Below are 14,255 nucleotides of genomic sequence, written 5' to 3' on the forward strand. Positions count from 1 at the left end.
CCCCCAACCCTCCCACCCATCTGACTTCCTGCTTTGTCAAAACTTGACCCAAGTGGGTCAGCGCTTGGGAGCTGCCTTGCTGGGTGTGGAGTCAGACTTCCTATCTGTGCAGAATCAGGAGGAAGGACAGTCTGGTCATTGTCACAGGATCTTTCCTGTAAAAGAGAATGAGTTCTTTTCTCTCCAAAAACTCAGAGGAGCACCTTCTGACACAGACCAGCCTCAACCACTTCACTCTGAAAAGAAAACACAGAAGAACAAGTCGTTACTTCTAAAAAACAAGATTATTTTAAACATTTATGGTTTTTTTCCCCCTTCTGGTTTCATTGAGTTTGAAAATAAAATTTTAGGTAAAATTGAAATGTGTGTCAGTTCTGAACAGAGAATGTTCACTCTCCAGTCATTCTCCATTAAAATTCTTCATTATATTCCAAAAAGTACAAATACACTAAAAGATTCATGTGTGTGTGCACACACACCACCCTGGACACTTTCCCAAAGATAAATAACATTTATTGTCTGCTTTTTTGGTTTTGATATAAATCATGATAAATAACATTTTGAAGCAACATTTTGGATACTGAAAATATCTTACCGTTTGGCTATTTTCTTGTAATCTAACCATAAGAACATCTCTAAAGGGTCAAGGTTTTGAATCATGTTCCAGAGAGGGAAATGATGGGACTTGGCTGAGCTGGAGGTGCTGATGGAGACCCTGGCAGAACACACAGACAGCTCCTGTGTTCAACAGCATGGTTCTCTTCATGGTTTATTTTTTCTGTAATTTTTTCCAACTATGCTGTCAGCTTATGGAGGGCAGGGACTGACCTCCATCCACAATGTGGAACATTCCCACACAGAAGCAATACCGGCTGCATGGAGGAGTGAATGGATGGGTGGTTTGTACACTAAAAGCTACTACAATGGCCAAACCAAACCACCTGCCCCCAAACTGTTCACCTACCATCCCGATTCTGACTTCTTTTCTACTTACCATAGAGCAAGAGAGATGCTGGATCAAGCCCCAGACTCTCACAATGAGGTACACTCTGATCATAGAAATCCTGTAGCAAAACTCCCAGTACAAGCTCCTCACTCATCATGTACTTCATAAAGTCGTCATCTTCCCACGGAACCCCAAACTGCAGGTGATAGGTTGCTGTGGCGTTTTCACCACTGAAAGCCAAACCAGAGACAGTAAGACACAAGCAGAATCACACTGAAATTCGGGAAATCCACCTTATCAACAATATGTGTTTAGTTCTTCATCTTCTTCCTCTAAACAATAGCAAAGGGTGTACTGTTCTGAGAGAATGTACTATCCTAGAAAAATCTTCCCTAGACCCATCACAGAAAGTGTGATACCCAAAGGACTTAAAATCAGCATACTATAGTGGCACAGCTACATCAATGTTTACAGCAGCTCGATTCACAATAGCTAAACTGTGGAAGCAACCTAGATGCCCTTCAGTAGATGAATGGATAAAGAAACTGTGGTATATATACACAAAGGAATATTATTCAACATTAAAAGAGAATAAAATTACGACATTTGGTAAATGGATTAGGTAAATCGATGGAGTTGGAGAATATCATGCTAAGTAAAGTAAGCCAACCCCCCAAAACCAAAAGGCCGAATGTTCTCTCTGATAAGTGAATGCTGAACCATAATGGTGGGGGGGGGGGGGGGGGGGGGGGGGGTGTGGGGGGTGGAATGGAACTTTGATTGGGCAAAGGGGAAGGAGAGGAGGGGAGTAGGCATGGGGACAGGAAAGATTGTGGAATGAAATGAACATCATTTACCCTAAGCACATGTATGACTACTCATATGGTGTACTCTACATTGTGTACAACCAGAGAAATGAAAAGCTGTGCTCCATTTGTGTACAATGAATCAAAATGCATTCTGCTGTCATGTATAACTAATGAGAACAAATTTTTTAAAAAAAGAAAATGTGATCACAGCCTCCTCCCTCCACCTAGTACTCATCCCTCAGAGTTCACTGGCAGAGGCCACTGAAGGGAGAGACACGGCCTACAGTTAAAGAATATGCTGGCATGTCCTCTGTCCCAATAGCAGCCTTCCACCCTCTGAGGCAAGTCAGGAAGCCTGGTCTCCGCTCCTTGCGTATTTCCACCTGCCCATTCTCAATGCTACCCCCCCAAGTGAGGGTTAGAGTTATTCAGTTTAACATGCTCTTTATTAAACTTATAAAAGTGTTTAAGGTAAGGCCCATAGCTACCTACCACTGGCTGAGTGCAGGACCCCTGAACCACTAGGCTGCCTTGTGCACCAGCAGAGAACCATACCGCCTGTGTTTGTCCCCAAAGTTGGATTATTTTTTTTCTGTTCCTTTTTCAGTTCCAGAGACCCCTAAAGCAGGATGACCAAGATTTCCTGAGGAAACTCCAATGAAGAGGAAATCCTAATTCTTTCATCTTCCTAGAACATATTTTTCCCATTTTCAGAATAAAATTAATCATAGGTCTATCCTCAGTTAATTAGTAGCTTATGCTGCTCTTTGACTCTGCTTCAACATTTAGGATTTTCACAGTTATTCTCATTGTTTGGTTCACGATGACCTACATTATGCAATAAAATAATTAGTAGGTGGTCACAGCTGAGACTATTACTCTAGTGCAAGTTTAAAGACATTCGAATCCCACCAGCATGAATCAGCTACCGTCCTTGCTAAGGACAGGCAGAGAGCTCCCTCTTGTGGCCAGAGGTTAAACCAGCCAATAATTGAAACATTTCATAAAGTGGCTGAAAATTCAGTCTGTAAACTCTACTACAGCCAAGTAGAGCGCCAAACCCTGTAGATGAAATTAATAAGACAGAATTGGAACTCTGAAGAAGACAGTTTCAAGAGTGTCACTCAAGTCAGGCTGAAATATGCACTTGCAAACTCTAATCCATCTACCCTAATTTGCAAGCGCCATTACTTATCCTCTGATCTCTGCCCTTTAATTATGGTTAATGGTGGTCAGCACCTTGACAGAAAGCCACCTTGCATGCCGTGGGCAAGGACTTGAGAGGGCTAATGAAAAGGTCCAGAGGTGGAATTTCAGAAGACCAGCTGAATGGAAATTTGGACTGCCTAAACCAGCCTGGCTAGCCCATCCTCGTCCCCCATGTCAGGCAACTAGGTGAACTTAAACTAGGCTGCATTTTGAGGGGAGAATTTTCAAGAAAGCAGTGAATCCTGTGAGTTCTGCCCCAGCAGCCCACCCACCTCTGGAGTGCGTCTAGCAGCTGATAAGCCAAAGGACATTTTCCAGATGCCTGCTGGATCAACCTTGACTGAGGTCAGGAAACCCCAGAGACATGAATGCATAAGTCAGGGAAGTGGCTGTCTCTTGCCCGTGTGCAATAGTGTCCTTTTAGAAGCAATGGCTTTTGTGTCTCATTTCAACATTTTAGAAACTTTTCCTGGCTTTAGAAAAAACAAACATGCTTTTCAAAGATAATTTTTAAATCTAAAATACAAAAATACTTAAGCTTTTTTCCCCCAAACAACTTTATTTCTTTTTTCTTTCTTTTTTTCAAATTAGTTATACCCCAGATAATGTTCAATGACAGATTCTCTAACACCAAGTCTTGGCTAGATTTCAGGTCATGTTTTACTCGGTTTTTTTGATGGGTTTTCCTCACTGTCTATCTTTACTCTGATTATATGGTCCCAGCTCCTCTGGACCCATAACATAGAGCTAGATTCCTGAAGGCTGTGTGAGGGTCTTTTCTCTCCCAGCGTTGCTTCAATCTTTGAATTGCAAGTGGGGTCAAGGGGATGGAGGAAAGCATGCTGGGTCTGATTATATATCTCTCCCTTTTCTATTGGCATTTAGTGCCAGTGGTTTATGATTAAAGGGAACAATGTCAAGGATGGCAACATTAAGCAGCATGTGACTTGGGGGACAATTAAGAAAGAGAGAAGGCAGTCTGACACCACCTAGGTTTGCATACTTCAGATCCATTTCGGCCCAACCCCATGGTGTTACCACTGGCTTTAGATGCTTCCTCTCCCAGGTATCCTAATATTACAGTTTGGAAAATGTCTGGTTTTAGAGGGAGATCTCAATATGTAATATATCCTTTGATGGTCACATCCCAGAGACATCTCAGGAACAGAAGACAATAAAGCTTTGCCATTAAATCTTCTTCAAATTATTTCCAATAATTAAAATATCATTAAGATATAAAGTCCTAGTAAAATGACCTCTACGAACCTAGACCCTTTTGACTACATTCCAAGCATATTAAAGATCAGGGGGAAATTGAAAAATAAAAAAAGTGTATACACATGTGTAGTATATGTAATAAATACACATGCATAAAAATCACAACAAACTATTAATAGTGGCTAATTTTGTAGAAGGGGGTATGATTAATTATTGGTAGTAGTGCAGGAGAAAAGAGGCATAGGTTGACTTATCCTGTAAAAGTTATGTTTTTAAATTACACAAGGAGAATCTACTCCTGTATTGTGCTCTTCAAAGGAGAAATCCGGCATATGGATTATATCATTTCCATCACATCACTATCTGAGATCTATTTCTCTTTCTACTCTTAATTTACTTGTGCATCCACATTTAAGTAGAAATGGTTTATCTGGGACTGGTTTTTCCCCTCTCCATGTGACCTAGTTGAGTTACATAATTAATCTGGGCTTCCTTTTTCTCGTTTGTAAAATTAAAGAATTGAGCTAGTTGATGCCCAAGGAAGTTGTGTCACTTGAAGATTCTGTTATTGGTTCCCTTCCTGCTCTGAGGCTCAGGGAAGTCCTCGTAGGTACAGGGTACCTGGGGTGAGCCAGAGAGGCAAGAGAAAGAGATCATAATGTTATGCTGCACACTCTTACCTGAAGTCCACTATTTCAACTGAAGTGAAATAACGACTCAGAGATGGAGATTTACTGTACACATCTTCAAGCTAATCAAACAGAAAGAAAATAACATTATTGATGATTATCTTCCGCATCACTGGACAAAACAAAACTACCTCTAGATGAGAGATTCCACCCTAGGAATCAACCTATCTGGGCTGAGAAAGGGAAGGTGTTAGCCTATCACGAACAAAGGCTGGAGTTAGCACTCACTTAAAAGAGCCTCGCTGACCAGGCCCAAGTGACTCCACTGGAATTCTAAACTCCTCTCATGAGCAGTGATGACATCCTATGGCCTGAGTGATGAGGATGGCCAGTGGTCACAGCAAGAGCCCACACAGTCCCCAAGGACCATGGGAAAGAGAGAAAATCCCAAGGTGGGATTGGGGGTGCATCAGCATGGGCCACTCAGCACTGGGAATGTCACTGGCCAAGGGCTTCTTTCTCCCTTCTGCAGAGCTACATTGCAAGGAGCAATGGCTGTGATGGGCCACAGGTGTAGCATTGCCCCCTGCACAAAGGGATAAATTGGGGAGTGGCAAAGATGTGGAGGTTTTATTTTATACATGAAATACTGCAAACATGAGAAAAAATTCTGACCTGTGTTCCACCTCCTAGATCTTATGCCTTATATTGTGCTACAGAGATGCCCCTTAATTTATGATGGGCTTCTATCCTGATAAAATCCATTGTAAGCTGAAAATATAAAAAGTAAAAAAATGCATTTAGTACACCTATACAATACAAAGCTAGCCTTGTCTACCTGCACTGTTCTCAGAACACTCAGATTGGCCTGCAGTTGGGCAGAATCATCTAACACATGTCTATTGTATAAGAAAGTGTTGAATGTCTCATAGAATTAATTGAATACTATACTGAGAGTACAGAATGGGTGTATGAGCGTGCTTGCACACCATCATAGAGTAAGAAAATCGGAAGAGAAACCATTGTAAATTAGGGACTGTCATTATTGAGTTCAGACCTTTATTTTGGGAAACAAAATAGGGCTAAAGTGACTTCTACACCCTATTCAATTTTTCCCTCCTCTCTCCCCTAGTGCTAAAGAGAATCCTAACAACTTTTCCTTGCATGTTTCTTTAAATTAGTACTTCCTTACATCCTTATGTAATAAGAATATATGATTTAATTTGTGCTTTTATTCGAATAAGAGGAACCATATTCTACACAATCTTCTAAGATCTGATTCCTCCCACCCCTTTGTTGGTATGGAACTCAGGGCCTCATGCAAATTCTCTGCCTCTAAGTTACACCCCAGCCCTGATTTTTGTTGTTGTTGTTTGTTTGTTTGTTTGTTTGCTTGTTTTAAGATGTGTTCTCTCTCTATTGCCCAGTCTGATCTCAAACTCAAGTGATCCTCCTACTTCAGTTCCAGAGTAGCTGGAACTACAGATGTGCACCACCACACCCAGCTTAAAACTTGCTTTTTCTTTTCTTCTTTTATTTTTTCCACAAAAAAATTACATTTGAGATTTATTTGTCAGGTACATCTCAATGAAGGCATTTAGTCTAACTCCTGGGTAGATTCCATCACAGGATTATACCAATATATCTGTTCTACTGATGGTCATGTGCATTGCTTCTGATTTTTTCCCTTATTACAAAGTATGCTCAAGCAATTGTCCTTAAACGTTTCTGTTCATCTCTCTTTGTACATGTAAGGCATGCCCAGCTGCACATGTAATAGTTTCTCTGGGCTATATACCAAGAAATGGAATTGCTGAATCGAAATAAATCTTGCCAAATTGCTTTCGTTTTACTCTTCTCCCTGCAATGTATACATGATTCCTTTCCCACATTCTTTCCAAACTTTTAAATTTTTCCAATTTAAGGAATAAAAAATTGTTGTTTCATATTGTGTATTCTGATTTTCTTATAGTGAGTCTGTTTTCCTGTGTTTCACTCTGAATGGCTCATTAGTCAGTTTCTTTTCCTATCTTTTTCTTGTCTCCCTAAAGTGGTTAGTTTTATGTTATGGATATGTGCTGTTGATAGTATGTTACAGAATCTTTTCCCAGGCTTTGATTAGTCTTTTCATCATGTATCGGAGATACTAATCCTAACCTCACAATTAGGAGAACATGCAGCTGAACCCATGTACCTTGCATTCCTTCTAAATTTACACTGGAAGGTTAAACACCTTGGTCTCTAGCAGATTAGTTCTAACATAAATCAGGACTGTACTGAAGTCTGGCTACACTCCTGGCAGGCACCTGCCCCTGGGGTTGGAGTGAGACTACAGCCAAGTATCTAAGAGCACCACCAGACCCTCTCCTCCCAGCCTGATTTTAGCACAGGCATTGTTTGGGAAATCTCGCCAGCATCTAGTGGTACAACTGGGCTGAACAAGGCTTGCCCAGCTGCACCGTGAAGGCTCAGTACCTGTTACTTTATCCAATAACAAGCATCAGAAGACACAAAGCAGCTGTGCCCAATCAGGAGCTCACCAGTCTCCTATCCAATTCCAGTGAGATCACAAGGAGGCTGTGCTTGACAGCACTCTCCCATCTAATTCACACGGTGACAACTCAGTCGCTCATTAAGCACAGATTAGAACATTTGCAGTGTGTTGTTTTTAATTTTTTTAAATTAGAGCTTAATGGTTATACATAGCAGTTGGATTCATCTCAACAAACTCATACACGCATGGAAATGGATTTCAACTCATGATCCTCCCTTTTCCCTCCCCCTTTTCCTTCCACCCCCCCTTCTTTTCTCTCACTAGACTTCCTTTCGCTCATCTATTAATTTGTCTTTGATTGGTTCCTTTCGCTCATCTATTAATTTGTCTTTGATTGGTTCCTTGTGTAATCTTACTCTTCCATCCCGCTTTCCTTTATTTTACTCCAGCTTCTGCATATGAGAGAAAACATTCAATCTTTGATTTTCTGAGTTTGGCTTAGCATGATATTCTCTATTTCTGTCCCTTTATGGGAAAATGCCATAATTTCATTCTTTTTATGGCTGACTAGAGCTCCATTGTGTGCAGAGCTCAACACAATTTCTTAATCCATTCACCTAATGATGGGCATCTGGGTTGATTCCATAATTTAGCTATTGCAAACATTGACTATTTGTACCTTTCTAATCTTGCTAATACTGTCTAATGGTCACATCCCAGAGACATCTCAGGAACAGAAGACAATAAAGCTTTGCCATGTAAATCTTCTTCAAATTATTACCAAATTATTTATAAGAACCTGACTTAGACATTAATACATCTCCCCTTTTTGCAGGTTAAGAAACCAGCCTTCCAAGATATTAAGAAACCAATAGTACCTTCTCACTCTGCTACCGAATGGTAAAGGCAAAATTCAATCGTATGGGCAGACACAAAATCTCAGCTTTGTCACATTTGACCTTACTACCCAGAGAGGCTTAATCAATGTGGGAGAGTGGCTCCTGAATATCAGGGTGGGAAGAAACGATGCCCTAGTGACACTGGGGGAATGACTGTCTTATGGTTCTGGAGCTCACAGGAGGTGGCTGTTGAGCCAGTCATCAGAAAACTCGGGAACTAGGAAAGCAGCTTTAGCAGGGATGCTAAATAGAATGAAAGACAGGAGGAGAGTGAGGATGCTATAAAGCACTAAAAATATTAGCAATATCAAACAATTATAATGTTTCTTCCTTTTGGTTTGAGTTTCCTATGAGAAGGGTTATGTCTACCATTTCTTCTAGTTTTCTCTGTTCTCTCTCCCCACCATCTCCTTCCTATGCTAATTTCTAGGGTCTAGTACTATGCTTTGTACACAGTAGACTCCTACAATTTTTTTTTGTACTGGGAATTGAACCTAGGGGCTCTTTACCACTAAGCTACATCCCCAGTCCTTTCACTTTTTTTTATTTTGAGATAGTTTTACTAAGTTGCTGAGGCTGACCTCCAACTTGTCTCAGCCTCCCAAGTTGCTAGAATTACAGGTGTGCACCACTGCAAAAATTTTTAACTGTTCTAGCCATCTACTGCTAGTGTTCACACTAAGATTCTTTTTGCTGATACAGTCTCCTTCTATATTTAGGGCATATTTACATTTGAGGAGTTGTTAGTTACACTGTCCAATCTGGGCCCAAAGAAATGGAATAGAGGCTTCCCCAGCCCTTATTCAAGTGTCCCCCACTCTGTTCCTAAGAGGCTTGGTACCAACAGAACTAGGAGACCAGTGAGCTAATTAGGAGAGTCTGACTCCATGGCTAAGAGGAATCACCCCTGGGTGCCTTCTCTAGGTTATTAGAGCACCATTGCTAGTCCCAACCACGCCCAGGAGGATGCAGTGCACCACATGAGCAGCAGGTGGCCTTAAGCAGCATAACAGCCCCAACTTTGAGGGAAGAAAACCGGCAATGGGATATTAGAAGGCCCAGAAAAACTGTTAAGAAAAGCAAGGGCAATGGCATCACTTTCCAACATACTGGGGCATAATAAAAAATGCAAGTGTGGCATCTGTCCCCAGTTCCTGGCACAGAGTTCCTAAAACCCCATGATGACCTGGTAATAGGGATGCTGGTCCATCTCTTATTCTAATCTTTGTTCTTCAGTCTCAGCTCCTAAACACCTTGGAATCTCCTGGGTGGTAGGAGCATCTTCTGTTCTAGTGAGGTGACTCTTGGTGAGCATCTGATTGGAGGCAGGTCACCGGAAACACCAAGCCAGGGTAAAAGCTTGGAACTCTCAGTACCTTCCCCACCATATGGACAGAGGGCTAAAGAGTGATTAAATAATCCATTATGCCTGTGGGTCAAAGACTCCATAAAAATCCCTAAAACCCAGGGTTGGAGAACTTTTGGGCAGTTAAACATCCACATTCTGGGAGGGTGGCCTGCAGGAGAGGAGGGCTCCGCACCTCTTCCCACATAGCTGCCCTCCTCTGGCTTTTAATCTGTATTCTTTATAAAAACCAGTAAACTGAACTCGCTGAGTTCTGTAAGTTTTTCTAGAAAGGAGGAGTAGTGGGAACCTCTGAGTTATAGCCAGTTGATCAGAAGCCCAGATGACAACCTGGATGCGTGATTGGCATCTGAAATAAGGGAAGTCTTGAGATTGAGTACTTAATATGTGGGGCCTATCCTAATTTCAGGTAGATAGTGGAGGATAGTTTGGTGTGGGAAAAAGCTCCCAGAGAAGTGTTCTGCACTGAATGGGAGCATAGAGAAAAAGTTCATTTTTCCTATACAAATACTCATTTCCGTTTACCATCCATATTTAGGAACTTCTGGAATTTGGCCTAATGGAAGAGATAGTTATAGACCTGACAATAAGTCAGTAATATCTTAAAGTTCCTATTTTTTGTTCCTGAGTCTTTTGGTTGGAAAGTGGGGGCAGGAGTCTTTTACCTCCCTATATGTTACTTCTGTCATCTGTAAATCAGATAAATCTAGAAAGAAAGTTTTTTGGAGTTCTTTTTGTGCAATTTCATTTTATACCCTTTGAGACACTGCAAGTGTGGTGATTTTCATTTTTCAGAGGGAACTGGCTCAAAGCAGTCTATATTTGCCTCCGCTCTGAGTGCCAAGCCCTGTTTCCTTGCCAATGCATGATGATGAGCTAAAAATATCTGGAGAATTTACTGATTTTTTTTTTTTTTTTTTTTTTGGCTCTGTTCAGAAGATTCAGATCTAAAGTGCAAAGGTAACATCTAGTTCCTTTGACGCAGAGTCCAGTCTGTATCATGTGGTTGCTGACATTTTATTTCTGTTAGGCAAATGCAAAGCCACTCCATGAAAATAGGAAGCCAGGGGAAAGTAGCAAAAAGCTATTCACTCAATAACTGCTCTGGGAAGAAAGTGGGAAGAAAAGACAAAAGGGAATCACAGATAACAGATATTAACATGGAAGAGAAGGAGAAAAAGAAACCTGGAATAATCATTACACACACAAACTCCTGTGATAAAAGAAGCAATTCAATCTCATGCAGTTGTTCTGACACAATCTAGATGGAGTTGCCTCTTTAGAAGCTTCTGCAGGAATCAAATGGAAAACAGATAAAGAGGACTCTCTCCATTCCATCTGGCCATGGTAGAGCAGAATCATAGAGGGCAGGTTGGTCTTGATTGGATTTTTTTAATCAAAACACTTCCAGAAGACACTTATTCTGTTTTATGGAATAAAATATGGCCTAATACAAGAAGTGAAAATACAGCCAATTGAGATCTTAAACTAAATTGTTGCAATTTTGTCCTTTGACAGATCTAGCAACTATAAAATGGGACCAGGAGGAGACTGTTGATAACTCTGGAAACCCCTTGAGGAATGCAAAAAGGTGCCACTGGTGTCCTGGGGGTGCCCTCTACCTTCCTCTCAGACCGGATTCTGCTCTTTTTGTCATGGACCTCCTTTGGCTCTTAGGGTGCCAGGGTTAGTTTGTGTTGTGAGAGAGCCTGTGAGTTTTCATTTGTAGTGACTGGCCAAGAAGTCACTGGAGAAAGTTGCAGTTTTAAAGGTAACTAGTAAAAATTCAGACTTAAGGAAACTTTTTCTTTTAGGTTATCTATAAGTTTATTGCAACCTGGCAAAGATTCATTTTATGAACAAATATTGAAACTATTTGTGAATATTCTTACATTTATGAGAACATGGTTATTTTATAAGTTCAATAAAAATCTAATCTCTTTATGACAGGATACAATTGGAAATACTGGCTTTGACCAGGATGTCATATTTAGGAATGTGCTTGGAATGCCTGGCTTGAAAGGTCCCCAGACTTACAGTGAGTGAGTAAAAGCTGTCACTCGCTGACAAGCCCAGGAACCTCAAGATACTATGTGCTACTGTTAGGTACAGATAGTCTGTACAGATAGTCTGAAGTCTTCCTTGATTGGGCTTCCTAACCTAGAGGTTTTTAAAAGTCCAATCAGATATTCCTCGTCAAATGTACAATAAAACCAATTGTAAAAGAGCCTCTATGGTTATTCTAGATATATTTATACAAACAATTAGACTAGACCCATTCTGCAAACAAATTGGTCCTACCACAATTGTCTTTGATTAAAAAGACATTGAGGGTGATTATATAGAAAAAAAGTTACATTTCAGGAGAAAATCATTACAGACCTGTTATTTGACTGTAGCTCTGCTCATTGCTTTTTATGATCTACTTGTAAACTGGACTGGATTCTGAATTTTCCTAGGTTTCTGTAGGATTTAGCTATCACTCTCCAACTAAGAACAAAATGAAACTTGGTAGTTTGGCGCTGGGCAACTTGATATAAATTTCAAGGGACAAGTCTTGTGTCTGATATATAGGCCACTGCTATGGTATGTCCCCCAAGGCCCAGGTGTTAAAGGCTTTAATCACTGCCTATAGCACTACAGAGAGGCGGAGGTACCTTTAAGGTGGGACCTAGTGGAAGGAAGTTAGGTAATTGAGGGCATGTTCTTGAGGGGGACTTGGGTGCCCCTTTTCTCTCCCTCCCTTTCCCCTGCCCCCGCCTTTCTGCCACACACTCCTTATAATGGTATACTGTGTAGCCACAGGCCCAAAAGCAATGGGCTAAAACCTCTGAAACTGTGGACCAGAATAAACCTTGCCTTCTTTTAAGTTGATTATCTCAAGTATCTGGCTATCGTAACACAAAGTAGACTAACACGGCCACACAGAGTTCACCAAAACATCCGATGTTCCCAATCAGAGACAATCAGACTGCAAAGTGGGAGTAGAAGTTGATATCATGCTGTAGGCAAGTTTTCCGAAGATATTTCAAGACCCTCTTAATTTCTCCTTGTTCATGCCAATCTCTTTCACTTTGCAGGATAATGTTATGGTCTGAATTTCATAATCAGTAGCTTTATGAGTAACTTGACAATGTTGGATCTGCCATATCAAACACAAACCCAGGTCCTAAAAGATTCTTTGTCTATCAAATGGGTAACTTTAGCAACATCCCTAATGCAACCATTTGTTCAAATTGTCCTAGTGGTCTCTCTTAGAGTTGGCACTCTCTGCTATAATGTAACCCATCCTGGGATGCTAGGTGACAGAATTGATGCTACTGCCTGAGCAAACAGGAATCTGTACAATTACTTATACTTCCTAATACACATAGATACACATTGGATATCAAAGAGATCCAATTGCAAAACTGAACAATAGGCTACTTGATTTAGACAGATAGGTAGATTCCTCCCCTGTCTCATTCTTTGATCTACTTGATTTTAATTGGTTTGGTTTATGTGGACCCTGGCTAAGGAGCATACTTCAAACTCATGGATTATCTTTCTGATAGTCATAATAGCAGTCCTTCTGATGTTTTACATCATCTCAAAAGTTTAAAATATTTGCATACAGTCATCTATTGAACATCAAATGCTTTCTCTTTGGCTGGAATGACAAAAATTTAAAGACGTCTGTGATCATGAGATTACCACAATCAATAGATGGTGTGTTGAGACCAGAGCCCAAAATGAGGACAGCTGAGAGTGCTCATGCCCTCAGTTTTTATCACACTCTCATTTAGGTGTAACCCTGACAAAAGAGGGGAATTCTTAAATAAAGTTACAGGACGCCATTGTTTTGAGCTAAGCTCCTGCATATACCAGGCTAAAATCAAAATAGTGTGTCATTCAGGTCACCAAGCCGAAACTAGACTGTTAGTATCTGACCTCTGTGAAATCCAGATTAGAGAGATAATTAAATTTCCCAAACAGACCAGTTTCAATTAACATAATAATGAAGTTCCCTCCACTTTAGCATTAATCCTAACCCACATACAAAAAGGGTAACTTGAAGTAATCTGATGCTAACCAATCAGATATTTTCCTATTGTTCTACCTCTGTGTCCTCACCTTATCAGGAAAGTAATTTTGAAATGATAGATCCATTTTTGTTTTTGGTTTCTTCAAGCCCTTGTCAGCCTATAAAACCTACCACTTTTGCTCAGACCACTAAAGCACTTATTCTAGTTTTTATGGAATGAAATCTTTCCCAATTCTAGAATTAAAAATAAAGCCAATTAACATTTTTTTAAAAAACTGTGGGTCAGATTGTGAACTGTGGGTCTTTGACAGGATGGCCGAGAATGCCCCAACCAACCCTGGTTCCTACCCCATAAATGAAGCCGCCATCCATCTACCCAACCTCCCAACCAGGAGATAGGAATCAGCTCCCCCCACTCCTATCTAATCCATTCAGTCTTGTTAAGTGAGGATACCTCTTAGATCTCTCTAGAATCCTCCTCATTCCTACTCACACAGCCCTAACTCAAACCTCCCTCATTTCTCAGCTGACTGGCTACAAGACCTTCTCACTGTTCTCTTCCTGGAATCTTTCTCCCTCATCACACAGAAAGACTAGAATGAAAATCTGACCAAGTCAGTCTGCTGATTAACATCTTTCAGTGCCTTACAAAAGACCAGGA

The 14,255-nt window shown here is 40.7% G+C and overlaps 1 protein-coding gene across 1 annotated transcript in view; it reads right to left on the reverse strand.

Moving 5' to 3' along the window:
• The window catches only part of CUNH3orf52 (chromosome unknown C3orf52 homolog), a 32,095-nt gene continuing 17,840 nt past the window's right edge, over positions 1-14,255 (reverse strand). The window contains exons 4-6 of the mRNA XM_046425255.2: positions 4,863-4,933; positions 995-1,176; positions 1-236 (exon numbers count right to left, since the gene is read on the reverse strand). Coding sequence (XP_046281211.1) covers positions 232-236; positions 995-1,176; positions 4,863-4,933 — 258 coding nt within the window. The 3' untranslated portion in view covers positions 1-231. The remainder of the gene's footprint in view (positions 237-994; positions 1,177-4,862; positions 4,934-14,255) is intronic.

The sequence above is a fragment of the Marmota monax genome, unplaced genomic scaffold, assembly GCF_021218885.2.
Source record: "Marmota monax isolate L192 unplaced genomic scaffold, Marmota_monax_Labrador192_F-V1.1 WCK01_AAM20220418_F8-fsc00119, whole genome shotgun sequence".
NCBI classification, from domain to species: Eukaryota; Metazoa; Chordata; class Mammalia; order Rodentia; family Sciuridae; genus Marmota; species Marmota monax.